Source organism: Rissa tridactyla, chromosome 1, assembly GCF_028500815.1.
Source record: "Rissa tridactyla isolate bRisTri1 chromosome 1, bRisTri1.patW.cur.20221130, whole genome shotgun sequence".
Lineage (NCBI taxonomy): Eukaryota > Metazoa > Chordata > Aves > Charadriiformes > Laridae > Rissa > Rissa tridactyla.
In genome coordinates, this window is record NC_071466.1 from 205590864 (window position 1) to 205603038 (window position 12175).

At 38.9% G+C, this 12175-nt stretch overlaps 1 protein-coding gene across 1 annotated transcript in view; it reads left to right on the plus strand.

Annotated features, from left to right (window-relative positions):
• CCDC146 (coiled-coil domain containing 146) overlaps positions 1–12175 on the plus strand; it is an 84657-nt gene that overhangs the window by 49510 nt on the left and 22972 nt on the right. Inside the window, exons 4-7 of the mRNA XM_054199681.1 lie at positions 695–904; positions 9618–9675; positions 10204–10380; positions 11020–11093. Of these exons, the coding sequence (XP_054055656.1) occupies positions 695–904; positions 9618–9675; positions 10204–10380; positions 11020–11093 (519 nt within the window). The remainder of the gene's footprint in view (positions 1–694; positions 905–9617; positions 9676–10203; positions 10381–11019; positions 11094–12175) is intronic.

Consider the following 12175-nt stretch of genomic DNA (forward strand, 5'->3'; position numbering starts at 1 on the left):
GAATATTACAGTTTGTTGTTTCTCTGAAGCTAGACTCTTACAAGTCAGATCAGATAACTGATGATGTGTACAAGCCTTATCATAAGCTTCCACAGAAGTCGACAAACATATTTGCAGCTTGTGTATCATTAAATGAGTTACTTCAGATACTAGTAACACTACAGCAATGTGCAATTCAACACTGGGTGGGTGTCGTGGTATTTACTAAGAACCTAAAGGTGTCACATAGCCCACACTGGGCCTTGTCCTGGTGAATCCTTCCATGTTATTGGTCCCCACGCTGATTCAGATCTAGCCTTCAGCCCTTCTTAGGATGCAATGGATTCCTTGTCTCTTCGCTGGTTCTAGAAGGTGCTAAGCAATTAAATTAGAAAACTAATCATCTTTCATCTGGTTAAAATTAGATGAGATGTATTGCACTCCAACTCTAGGTATGCAGAAAAACACCCTCACATCAGATTCCACTGCTCTCATGGCATCACAGGATAATTCAGGTTTGAACAGGTCTTAGGAGGGCTCTGGTCCAACCTCCTGTTCAAAGCAGGGTCCAACAGGAGGTCAAACCAGATTATTCAGGACTTAATCCCATCTCATCTTGAAAATCTTGAATTAAATATTATAGGTAGGTGAAGAAGTATAAATACAAAGCTTATGCTGCTCATTGCCCAGTTCTAAATTTTTCTATTTAATGTAGTTTACAGGAATCTGAGATCCAGCTGTTGCAGGAAGCCAAACGTCTTAGTGTAGAACTGGAACAACAACAACATGACCTGGAAAAAGCAGAACAGTTCCCTGAAGAATCCTCCAGTGAAGTTTCCCGAATAAGGCAACAACTTCTTAGTTGCCAAAATGAATACAATGCTATTAAAGAAAGAGAGTATGAAATTCAGATCAAGATGGAATGGTAGGTGGTAGTGGTCAAACGCTGCTGATTTTATCATAGCTTATCTAAAACGATAATAACATGGAATAGAATTCAATCTCCCCTCCATCTTACATGGACACATTTCTTGACGGCTGTTCTTAAACAAATTGCCACAAACTTTCCCTAGTACAGCAACTTTTCAATGATGAATAAAATCACCCTGGTGTGATACTTGTAGATTATTTTAATTTTAGAACATGCTATGATGTCCTTTGAAATGCTATTCAAAATTTACTACATTGCACGATTAATGTTTAGGTAAGCAAAATTAACAGGAACAATTCTAGTCTAGGACACTTTAATATGAATCATTAAAGTGTCTCAGAGACCCAGTGACTGGGATTCTATGGAAACAATGTCATAAATAGACCCAATGCTATTTTTAGCACCAGAAGCACAGTTTATTTAAGTTTTTCTATTCAGGTATTTAAAAGGAGAAGTACTTGTATATTCTCATATTGGAAAAATGAAAAATTTGCTGTGAAAGAAGTGAATACTTGACATTTCTATAAAAGGAAAAAAGTCCAGAATGAGCTTGATATTGTATATATTTTAATTATCTGCATATATGTGTTGTACTGGAAGCTGTTCTAGTAAAATTACAAACAGTACTATGGCATGTTTTAAAATATGAATTCATATTTTCCTTTTGTGGGGTGCTTGCTATTTTTACCTGTCTTCAATCCAGCTGTAGTGTAGTTGGTATATATAAATACAAATAAACAATGTCAGCAGCTCAGCAGTTAAAACTATTTTTCTGCAAGGAGAGCAAGGGCACTGTACAAACTGCATAGAGCAGATTTTTCTGGCAGTTCTTTCTTGATTTTTTTAGAGCCAAATGTTTGCTCTAAGAGAGAAAGAAACTTGAGAAAGAAGCAAATTGGGAGTGGGAGAAATAAAGAAACATGGAAAGCATCTGGAAAAAATTATTTGCTATGAGATAACTAAGCAACATGAAGTTTCCTGAAGTAATTATTAAATACAGAATTTATTGCAATTTCCAAGCAGTACAGAAATGAGATCTTCAGAATATCATGCTTTTTACCCATTTGTTCTCATATCTTATGAAAATTATTCACTGATTTTGCATCACTCTTCCAAAAAAATGATGGGGTTTTATATCTTTAGGGGATATTTATTCATACTCTGTTTTCTACCTCTATTCAAAAGGAGATTTCTGTCCTACATAAAACGCAGTTTAGGTATTGTTTCAATTACCCTTGCACATTTTACTGCATTAATTCTTATATATGAATTCTTATATATGAATTGAATATCCTCTTTTGCAGATTTAAAATTCACTCTTTAGGTCAATGCTCTTTCACTTTAATAAGAAACTTCCTCTGTTTGTTCTTCATATTGCATGAGATCAAAACCAGCTGTACAGTCTGACCAGAGGTCCATATGGTGCAGTATCTAACGGCAACCAAACGTGTGGCCCCAGCTATTTGTGATACAGGGATTTCATGAGCCAAATTCCTCTGTATTTAGGAATCCTTAGTTGATCCCTCTTCCTTGAACTTGTCGTCTCCTCCTCAACTCTATAAACTTCTTGGCATTGCAACACCCTGAGCAACTGAGTTCCACAGATTAACTACACAAGAACGGCCACCTCTTATCTTTTTTGAACTTGATTCCAACCAGCTTTATTGCATGTTCTGTAGTTCTTGTATTGGATGAGACACTGAACATCTGATCCTCTCTTCATCTTCACTGCTGCAGGGTGACTTGATAGGTCTGTATTGTACTCCCCTCTCCCCAGTTTGTTAGCTTTCTAAACTGAAGAGCTACAGATTATTTAATTGTTCCTTGTTTGGAATCTGTTTCATGCCTGGTGGTAGCATCGGGTCTTCTGTGTGTTGTGGGTGTGGAGTGAGGAGGATGTGCCTCCGTTCTGTGTGAATTTGTTTACTGGGAGAGAAGATACTGCTTTCCAGAAATGAGAGAGATTTTAATGTTGAAGTAGTGTAGAATAAACAGGACTGGTAGAATACGTATCTATGTGGGGAACAGATCAGTGAATAATAGTGGGGAAATGAGCTATGAAGAAAACCAGATAATGGCTGTGAATACCCGTTTGTAAAGAAGGGATGGGTTTGGTTCCTGTGGAAGGCAGTGAAAATGAATGTCCAGAATAGAGTTGTGAGTAGTGGGTGATCTAACAGTAACACTGATGTAAAATGAAGATGCCTGATGGTTTTATACAAATAATAAAGCAATGACTTCTGAAATATCTGTATGTATGGGCAAAGTCACAGAGAAAGGGGAAGCTGCATCAAAGATAGTCTAAGTTTACTGTTAGGTGACTGCTTGGTTTCCCTAATTTCTCAGAAGGATAGAAACACATGGACCAACCTTTCTTGTCCCTTGATCCCTCTGGAGCACAGTTTCCTTTGTTGTCCAACTGTGTTAATACAGTCCCAGCTGTGCTTGGCACTCAGAAGTAAACTCTTCCGGAATTATGACTAATGGCTGCTTGTTTAGTCAGAAAACAAACATATTGCTTATTTACCTTCTTATGTATAGCAGGCAGGGAACGTGGAGGGGAAATGTTTTTGAAGGGAATATCTGTCTTTTATCTATTGCTTTATCCTTTTCTTAGAAGTCTTGCATCTTGTCGACTGAGAAATACTGCCGAGCTGGAAGTGAGAGCCTCTGCGTATCTTCTGCTTCCCTGTTTCTCTGAGCCTTTCTTTCTCTGAAGCATCCCTCTACTCTCTGCTACCTTTACTTCCTGCCTCAATTCACTTTCTCTGATGGCTGAGGTCACTTAGCACCCTCTTGGCACTCAGACTCAAATCTGACAACAGTAAACCTTTTCTCTTGAAGAGTCATATAGATATACTATAACATTCGCAAAGGTATTTTTGTCTCAAGGTCCCTTAGTATTCTATGTTCTCTTTTCCATACTTCATGTCCTATTTCCTTGCCTCTTTTTTCCAGATCAGATGCCTTTTTCAACAGCTGAAGATATTTCATCTCCTGCTTTAATTCTTTATTGTTCCAATGAGTATTCAGCATTCCAAGAGTAAATTTAAATTACTTTCAGCACTGCAGTATCAGCAGGTTTTCAGAAATGTTGTGACTTTTTTCATAGCTTGAGTAGGTACATGAGGTATTCAGAAGTGCACTTTAGCTGTCAGGAAGGTCACCCCAAGGGGTGACTGCATGGGTATGGTGCCTCCTCTTCCAGTTTGTGTTCCTGTTCTGTTGTAGGGTTGTACCGGGTTCCTTGCTAGTGTGTCTGCCTGAGTGCTCAGCACAGGAGGGGAGCAACTGTTGGAAGGATTTTACTGAGGTTATAAAATTTGGGACACTACCCCAAAGCCAGAGCTGACTCAAGGAGTATTCTTCCGCTCAAAAACTATTAGACAAGTGTAATAAAGTAAAAGGAAAAATAGCAATCCAAATTCAGTTCTGGTGCAATTGCATTCAGAGCCATAAAGTTTCTCCCTGTAACTGTGCCGTGCTTTAACCCCAGCTGGCAACAAACCACCACCCAGACTCTCGCTCACTCCCCTGCGGTGGGGTGGGGGAGAGAATAAGCAGAGTAAAAGCGGGAAAACTTGTGGGTTGAGCTAAAGACAGTTTAATAAGTAAGGGAAAAGCTGTGCATGCAAGCAAAGCAAAACAAGGAATTCATTCACTGCTTCCCATTGGCAGGCAGGTGTTGAGCCATCTCCAGGAAAACAGGGCTCCATTATGTGTAATGGTTACTTGGGAAGACAAACGCCATCACTCCAAATGTCCCCCCCTTCCTTCTTCTTCCCCCAGCTTTATACACAGAGCATGATATCACATAATATGGAATATCCCTCTGGTGAGTTGGGGTCAGCTGTTCCGGCTGTGTCCCCTCCCAACTTCTTGTGCACCCCCAGCCCACTCGCCAGTGAGGTGGTGTGAGGAGCAGAAAAAGCCTGGACTCTGTGTAAGCTCTGCTCAGCAATAACCAAACCATCCCTGTATTATCAGCACTGCTTCCAGCACAAATCCAAAATGTAGCCCCATACTATCTACTATGAAGAAAATTAATTTTACCCCAGCAGAAACTGGGAGGACTGAACAAGCCTCAGTAAATAAGAATATAGACCAAAAAAATCACGTTAGCACAAGAACAAGGAAAGGATCAATATGATCAACAAGGATTTGTTCTAGCTTGAGGAAACTTCATTTTAATGTCCGTGTGAGGCTTAGAGTCCTGGTTTGTGAGACAAAATAAAGAGCTGCTTTTCTTTATCAGGTGATAGTATCAACAATAGTTTATTATTGAGAAATAGTAACTTTATCATCTAAATAAATTTATTGTCTAAACTATATATTTAGAAGCAAACAATTTGTAATGAAATTATCTATAACGAGAGTTTGTGAGGTTACAGCCCTCACAGGCATTTGTGCAGGTAGCAAAATTGCTGTTCGCTGAAGTACTACATGCTATTGCATGCAAGTCAGGATTGCAAAACTGAGTTTGTCCTTGTAGAAGCATTGCAAATATGGAAAATTATTTCAATGCTTGTAATTATTTCAGGATTAGTCACTCAATAATTAAAAAGTGTAAAGTTAAGCTTTTGTCCATAGTTTTTTCTAGTAAAGAATTACAAGTCATAAGTAAAATAAATTGAGTTACGGTTGAAGTTGTTACCAGCTAGTCCTGTGACTGCATGCTCCAGTCCATACAAACTAATTACAGCTTGTTACCAACTAGTCCTGTGACTGCATGCTCCGGTCCGTACAAACTAATTACAGCTAAGAGCCTTACAGGAATCTCACGCTGGCAGCTTGTCAGCTGTGTTGTCTTCTGCTTGTGGTCAGTACATTTTACTTGTGAGGTGCTGAACACCTTCTATGGATTCCTCAGTAATCCCAGCTATGTGTCAACGTAGCTGAAGGAGTTCGCTTTCTTGCATGATGGGTTTCCTAGTGATAACAACGTTCTGTCTGTTTTGTGGGCTGAGGAACTGAAATGGAGCTCTGTTGACAACTACCCCTACATTTCTTAATCTCTCTGACTTAATTTTTTTTATTTCTGTGTCGGTTTGCAGCTGTAGACATCTCTCAGGGAAAAGTCTGGAATGCATTTTCATTAATGGTCCAATTTTCCGACTGCTTTTTTTTAACTCATTACATCTGCATCCATGATAGCTTTTCAAGTACAGTACTGCTATTGAGCTTCATGAAAATAAGTAAAGCAATGTGAGAAATATTTGCAAACATTAATGCTTAAACTTAGGAGTTTCATCTTCTTTTCATTATGTATGTTGTTATAGGTATGATAATAAAACCCACATGACATCATTGAAAAATACACTCAGCAAAGGGCTATAAAACAATGGGAATTATAAATGCTTAATGCCAGTTGTGGCTATTCTGTTTGTTGTTGTGATTGATGTCGAAGTATTTTATAGGCAGTTGTGAGGCTGTTGTCCATATATCACAGAGTACAAGATTCAAATGCTAAATGGAAAGACCAGACTTTCCCTGCTTACCTTACATTAAGCTTCTGTGTCCATATAGCTATTAAATCAGAGATTAAACATAAAATCTTTGAAGAATCTTATGTGATTTCATAGTCTGTGTTAGTCATCCTGGTCTCCCTTTAGAGTCAACAGAGACAAATATGTTCTCTTCAACCAGCAATTCTTATCTTCCTAAAACAGCCACCTGGGATGTCAGATGACCTTCCCTTTGGTGGTTCCTGGTTTTATCCCTGACAGTAAGGAAGCCTGCGGATGTTTAGCATAGGGTTACGTGTCTAACTTTTGGATATGGGCAGCTGGACCAAACTTGGTGCTCGAAAGAAGAGATTTAACATCTTTCTTTTACTTCCTTTTTCTTTTCACACCTTTGCTGTTTTTTGCGTGGAAGAAGTTGGTCTGCCAGCTCTTAAGGTAACTTCCCTTAGTGCTTGCCGTTCAGTGCTGCCTTTGTTTATGTCACAGAAAATGAGGTGTTCAAGTCGTTTTACTTTGCTGGATTCAAAAGTCTTTGTTGTGAAACTGGAATGGCTCCACAGGAATCTGTCCTCATGAGTGAGGAATGTGACAAAAGAAAAACAGTGTCAACTTTGCTCTCCCTTCTGACTTTTGGGATTGCTCTTTTGATCGTCTGGCGTGATATTAAAGAGGGCACAGCACGGACTGATGACAAGCAATGCAGTACCCCTTTAATCAGGACTTATTTAATCAGTTTTTGTGGCAGTCAAACAGTTACGGGTGTTTGTTCAGAGTGGAGTTTCATTGTAATTAGTGCGATTATGCCAGTCCCAAGGACTCCAACTAGGAATCCTGCCAAAATGTGTTGGGAATATGAATTGTCCTTATTACCTTATTTATACACTTAGGCAACCTATTGTTCAGTGAAAACATTGTGTTTGACCCGCGTGGCATTCCAACACAATGTACTCACTTGTAGCTTATGGGCACAGTACAGAGGAGCAGACTAAAGATGCTGTCACAGACTCGAAGTAGCTCAGTTTCCAATGCAGTTTGATCCCTGTGCTCTCCCGCATTGACTTTAAACAGTGGCACATAAAAGGAGTAGTTCCTGAGCCCCCTTGCAGCAAAGAAGAAATCACCTTTGGTGATTCCTTCTACTCGCTTGTACTTGCACTGTACACCTGCAAAATACTCCTGTGTCTTCACTCTTGTGTGCAGTTTCTTAAGTATAATAGATTTTGCAATAGAACTTTTTTTATATAATTCATTTTATCACTTTTGGGGGAAGAGTGATCTAAATTTAACTTTTTTCTTTGAAAGATTTGTTTTGCAAACTCATTCACTCTGTGGGTGTTCAGACACTCTGGCATTCAAATTAGTTTGGGCATTCAAATTACCAGTCCCTATAGAGGCATACTTGTAGTCTGCCCATACAAATATACACACATGCTATAAATCAACAACACCTGCTCTGCACCTTCATTTTCTCTTTGCTCTTCATCTGAGCCAGAGCTTGCTCTTCATGATTTTTAGTATTTTTTCTGAATTGCAATACTACCAGATAGTTCTCTTTTTTGACTGTTTTCCTACCTTGACTGGAAAGATATCTCCTGAGGCTTCCAGGTATAAGCACTGCTGCTTTTCTTGGAGGGCCAAAATGTAAGAAATAATTGACTGGGGGGAAGCAACCTCAAATCAACACTGATAAAGAATTGAGTGCATGATTCCAGGGAAGATCCTCCATGAAGCTGGCAACTAGGAAACTGATCCCTCTCCCCATGACCACCACCTTCTAAAACGTGAACCACCACCCTGCAAAGTCTTAGGCTGCTGCTGAAAGATTTCAGAGGAAAAAAGAAATATAATCAGCTGCCTCTCTTCTATATTAACCACATTCAGAGGCAACCATAATAGCTACTTTGGGTAGGTGGGGCTGCCCCAGGACTCCCTTGCCGTAGTTTATAGCTCTAAGTGACACAGCTATTCCATGAAAGCCTGTCCCCTTCTGTTAATACTTCCCTTATCTAAAGATTTATTTATTCTAACAGACTGCCCTTTGTCTCAAGGAGGCCTGACCAGCACATCCTCCAGCTGGAGTTACAAACACAAATTTAAGTGTTGAAGTTGATTCCTTGCTGTATCTGGGACAGAAGATTTGGTTCTTTCACCTATTCTGCAGCTTTATAGCTTGAGACTCAGAAAAGTCATCATAGGTACTAATTACATTGCAAGAACCTGCCTCCTTGTTCCCTATCAATAGCACAAGGACTTAATTAAGTTCAGTTTGGTTGTGACAGCATGCAGACTGCTGCAGCCCATTTGCCTCCTATAGGTGCAGAACTGTTCCATGCATGCACTGGGGATCTAGTGATGTATTCCTTCACTAGGGCTATTTTTTTGTATTTGGAAATATTTACCTACCCACCCCCAAGAAGCTCCCTATTGTAAATCTAACAAGCTTGTTGGTTCAGCTTCACTTACGTAGTCACTCCTTCATCTTTCTCAGGGAACATTACTAAAATTATACCAAGATCTAAGAGCTTTTCTATTTTTTCCTTTCCTCCTTCTGTCCTTCAGCATCTGTCTCTATTGTTGCCTGAAATTAAACTGCAACGTGGTTTTGGATATAGGTTAAGATCACCACAGCTGTTCAATTTATTTTTCTACTGTACCTCATTGACTTAGTCTACATTCCCTGTCACTTTTCAGGATTTTTTTCCATAGGAGCCTGTTCAGATTTGAGGAGCTTCACGGGCGGTTGTTTACAGTGGGGATGTGTGTGTGAGCAATCACTCAAAGGAAGAAGAAAGTTTCACACTAGCAACTGCACTTTCTTTGATGTGTGATGTCTTTGTGGATATTTATAACCCACCTACTTTTTGCTTTTGGCTCGGTTACATGTTAAAATTTTGTTTTCTGCAGTTGGGAGGAACTGTGAGCGTAGGGTGGCTTCTGACCTGTTATACTGTGCTAGATACGGGTCAATGAGGCATAAATGCATCCCTGCAGGAGGTGGTAAGACTAAGACAAATCAGGTTCAAAAGCTTAGACGTGCACTGTAGAAAAAACCTGCATACGTATGACCAGTATTTCAGGACTTCCAGTTACCAGTCAGCAACCTGCCTTTGAATCTAGACAGCTTTCCATTGCCCCTGATGATAATTCACCATATGTTTTAGCCTAACACAGGATAGGCTTCTATACTTTTTATTGTTTGCAATATTACTAATATATTTAGCTCTGTTTTGATTTTCCTGTAGTTTGCAAGAAGAAAAAAGGCTTCTGAAGGATGAATATGAAAGAATTCCAAAACAAAAGGTAAGTAGGAAACATGAGAAGAGCCATGGTTTATGTTCTGTCACCTAACATAAAAACATCAGTGAAAATATTTTCACAGCGTGTAGCTCTAGAATACATAGAAAAATCAAGAGGCAGATTTTATAGCAGATGCTATATTATATCATTCTGCTTTGGTAACTCTAGGGCAAGCAATGAATAACTGATTCAGAAAAGATCTGGCTTTTCTTTACTCAAGAATATTTTTTACTGTATTCAGCAAATGGATACTTCATGTAAAGGTAGCTGCAGATTTTTGGTTCTAGGATGTGTGTATGGAAAATAAAGTTGCAGTCATAAATCGCAATGGATATTTGTGGTTTTGTTGGAAATAGAATTCTGCTGGTTATTGATAAAAGAAACACACAGCTGGTAAAAAAGGATGCTTTCGACGTGTTGTAAAAAATCTTATCATCATTCAGTGTTAATGGTTTTGTCGTATCACAAGTCTGCCTGAACAATGTAAAAGGGGAAATAAAAATTATCTGATCTTTTACTTCATTTTCAAAGGAAATGGAAAAGAAAATTAAACAGTTGAAAGAAAATTGTGATGAGCTCTGCAAAGAAGTAATCCAAAGGAAAGCAGAAATTAATGCAATAAAGGAAGATGTTTCATCCAAGCAAAAGCTGATGTTTATAGACAAGAAGGAAGTGGAAAAGCTTCTGGAGAAACAAGCTAATTTAAAAGTAACACAAAATTAATTGTGTGCATGATTATCTCTGTGTGTTTGTGTGTGTGTGTGTGCATGTGTATGTGTATATGAGTACATGCATTTGTCCAAGGAAACAGTGAATCCTCTGGATGTTGTTTGTCATTCCAAATTCAATAGATGGCATTACCTCATATAGTACATAATTTTTCAATAAGCATGAAACATGCTGCTGTACCATATCCATTATTAATCCTTTAGGAAATAATAATAGTCATAGTTTTGATTTAAAAAGTGGTTTCTATAATGACACGTTTGCTGTGTTGTGTTATTGCAGGCTGCTCTAACATTTGCTTAGATCCAAGTTAATACAGACTTATGCGGAGAATTAAAAAACATACCCAGGTCTTCTTCACTTTCCTTTCCATGGTGTAGATAACATAATCAGATGTATCGATAATATTCAAGCATAATTTTTATCTTGCAGACATAGTTAAATGGTAAATATCATAATGTTTAGTTTCAAAACTAACAGCTACAATTCTCTGGGACAAGCTCAAAAATTTTGAAAATATATTTCTTGCCCCTTTTCACAGCAGTTCTAGGTAAATATTACTTCTATGAAATCTCACTAGATTTTGAGGCTATAAATCTAAACTTTCTGTTTTTTCATTAGGATGAGCTAGTTAAGATCCTTGGTGTTCCAGCACAACTTGGAAGAGAAACTGAGAAGATGAATCGGAAAAAAATGTATACTTCTAATTAATAATTATATATACATAAGTATGTATGTATGACTGCTTTTCATCCATTTGTTACAGAGACAGCTGAGTATAGTTGTTGATTAAAGTTAGGATCAACTTTTTTAAAAGCATCTATAATCCACTTAAAATCCATGCAATATACTGAAAAATGTAGTATGTGTAGTTAAACATTTTATATTTAAGGACAACAAAGAAAAATTGAGAACAAAGACTGATTAAAAGTTGCTTAACCATCTTACTGTGCTGCGTTACTATATATCAGATCTACTTAGTAGATTTTTAATGGAAAATAATGTTACCATGTAAAGTAGTGGTAAGGCTGTTTTACAGTTTCTAGTCCTTAGTGACTGTATATTCATAGAATCATAGGATCATAGAATGGGTTGGGTTGGGAGACCTTAAAGATCATCTGGTTCCAACCCCCTGCCATGGGCAGGGACACCTCCCACTAGACCAGGTTGCTCAAAGCCCCATCCAGCCTGGCCTTGAACACTTCCAGGGATGGGGAATCCACAACTTCCCTGGGCAACCTGTTCCAGTGTCTCACCACCCTCACAGTGAAGAATTTCTTCCCTAATATTCAATCTAAATCTCCCCTCTTTTCAGTTTAAACCCATTACCCCTCGTCTATCATTACACTCCCTCATAAAGAGTCCCTCACCATCTATCCTCTAGGCCCCCTTTAGGTACTGGAAGGCTGCTATAAGGCCTCCGTGGAGCCTTCTCTTCCCCAGGCTGAACAACCCCAACTCTCTCAGCCTGTCCTCACACATGAGAGGTGCCCCAGCTCTCTGGTCATCTTCGTGGCCCTCCTCTGGACCCGCTCCAACAGGTCCATGTCCTTCCTGTGCTGAGGACTCCAGGTGGGGTCTCATGAGAGCAAATTAGCTTCTCTCTGTTGGCCTCAGTGAAATTAGCAGCTTTCACAGTCTGGCCTGGGCTAAATGGTCATTCTCCCTTGATACTTCTGTACCAGTTTTTTAGTCAGAGGTGCTTTGTTGTGAGCTCCTGATGTGAATTATCATCTCTAACATTTCAGCATGGAAAAAGTAAGGCAGTAGCCAGCCT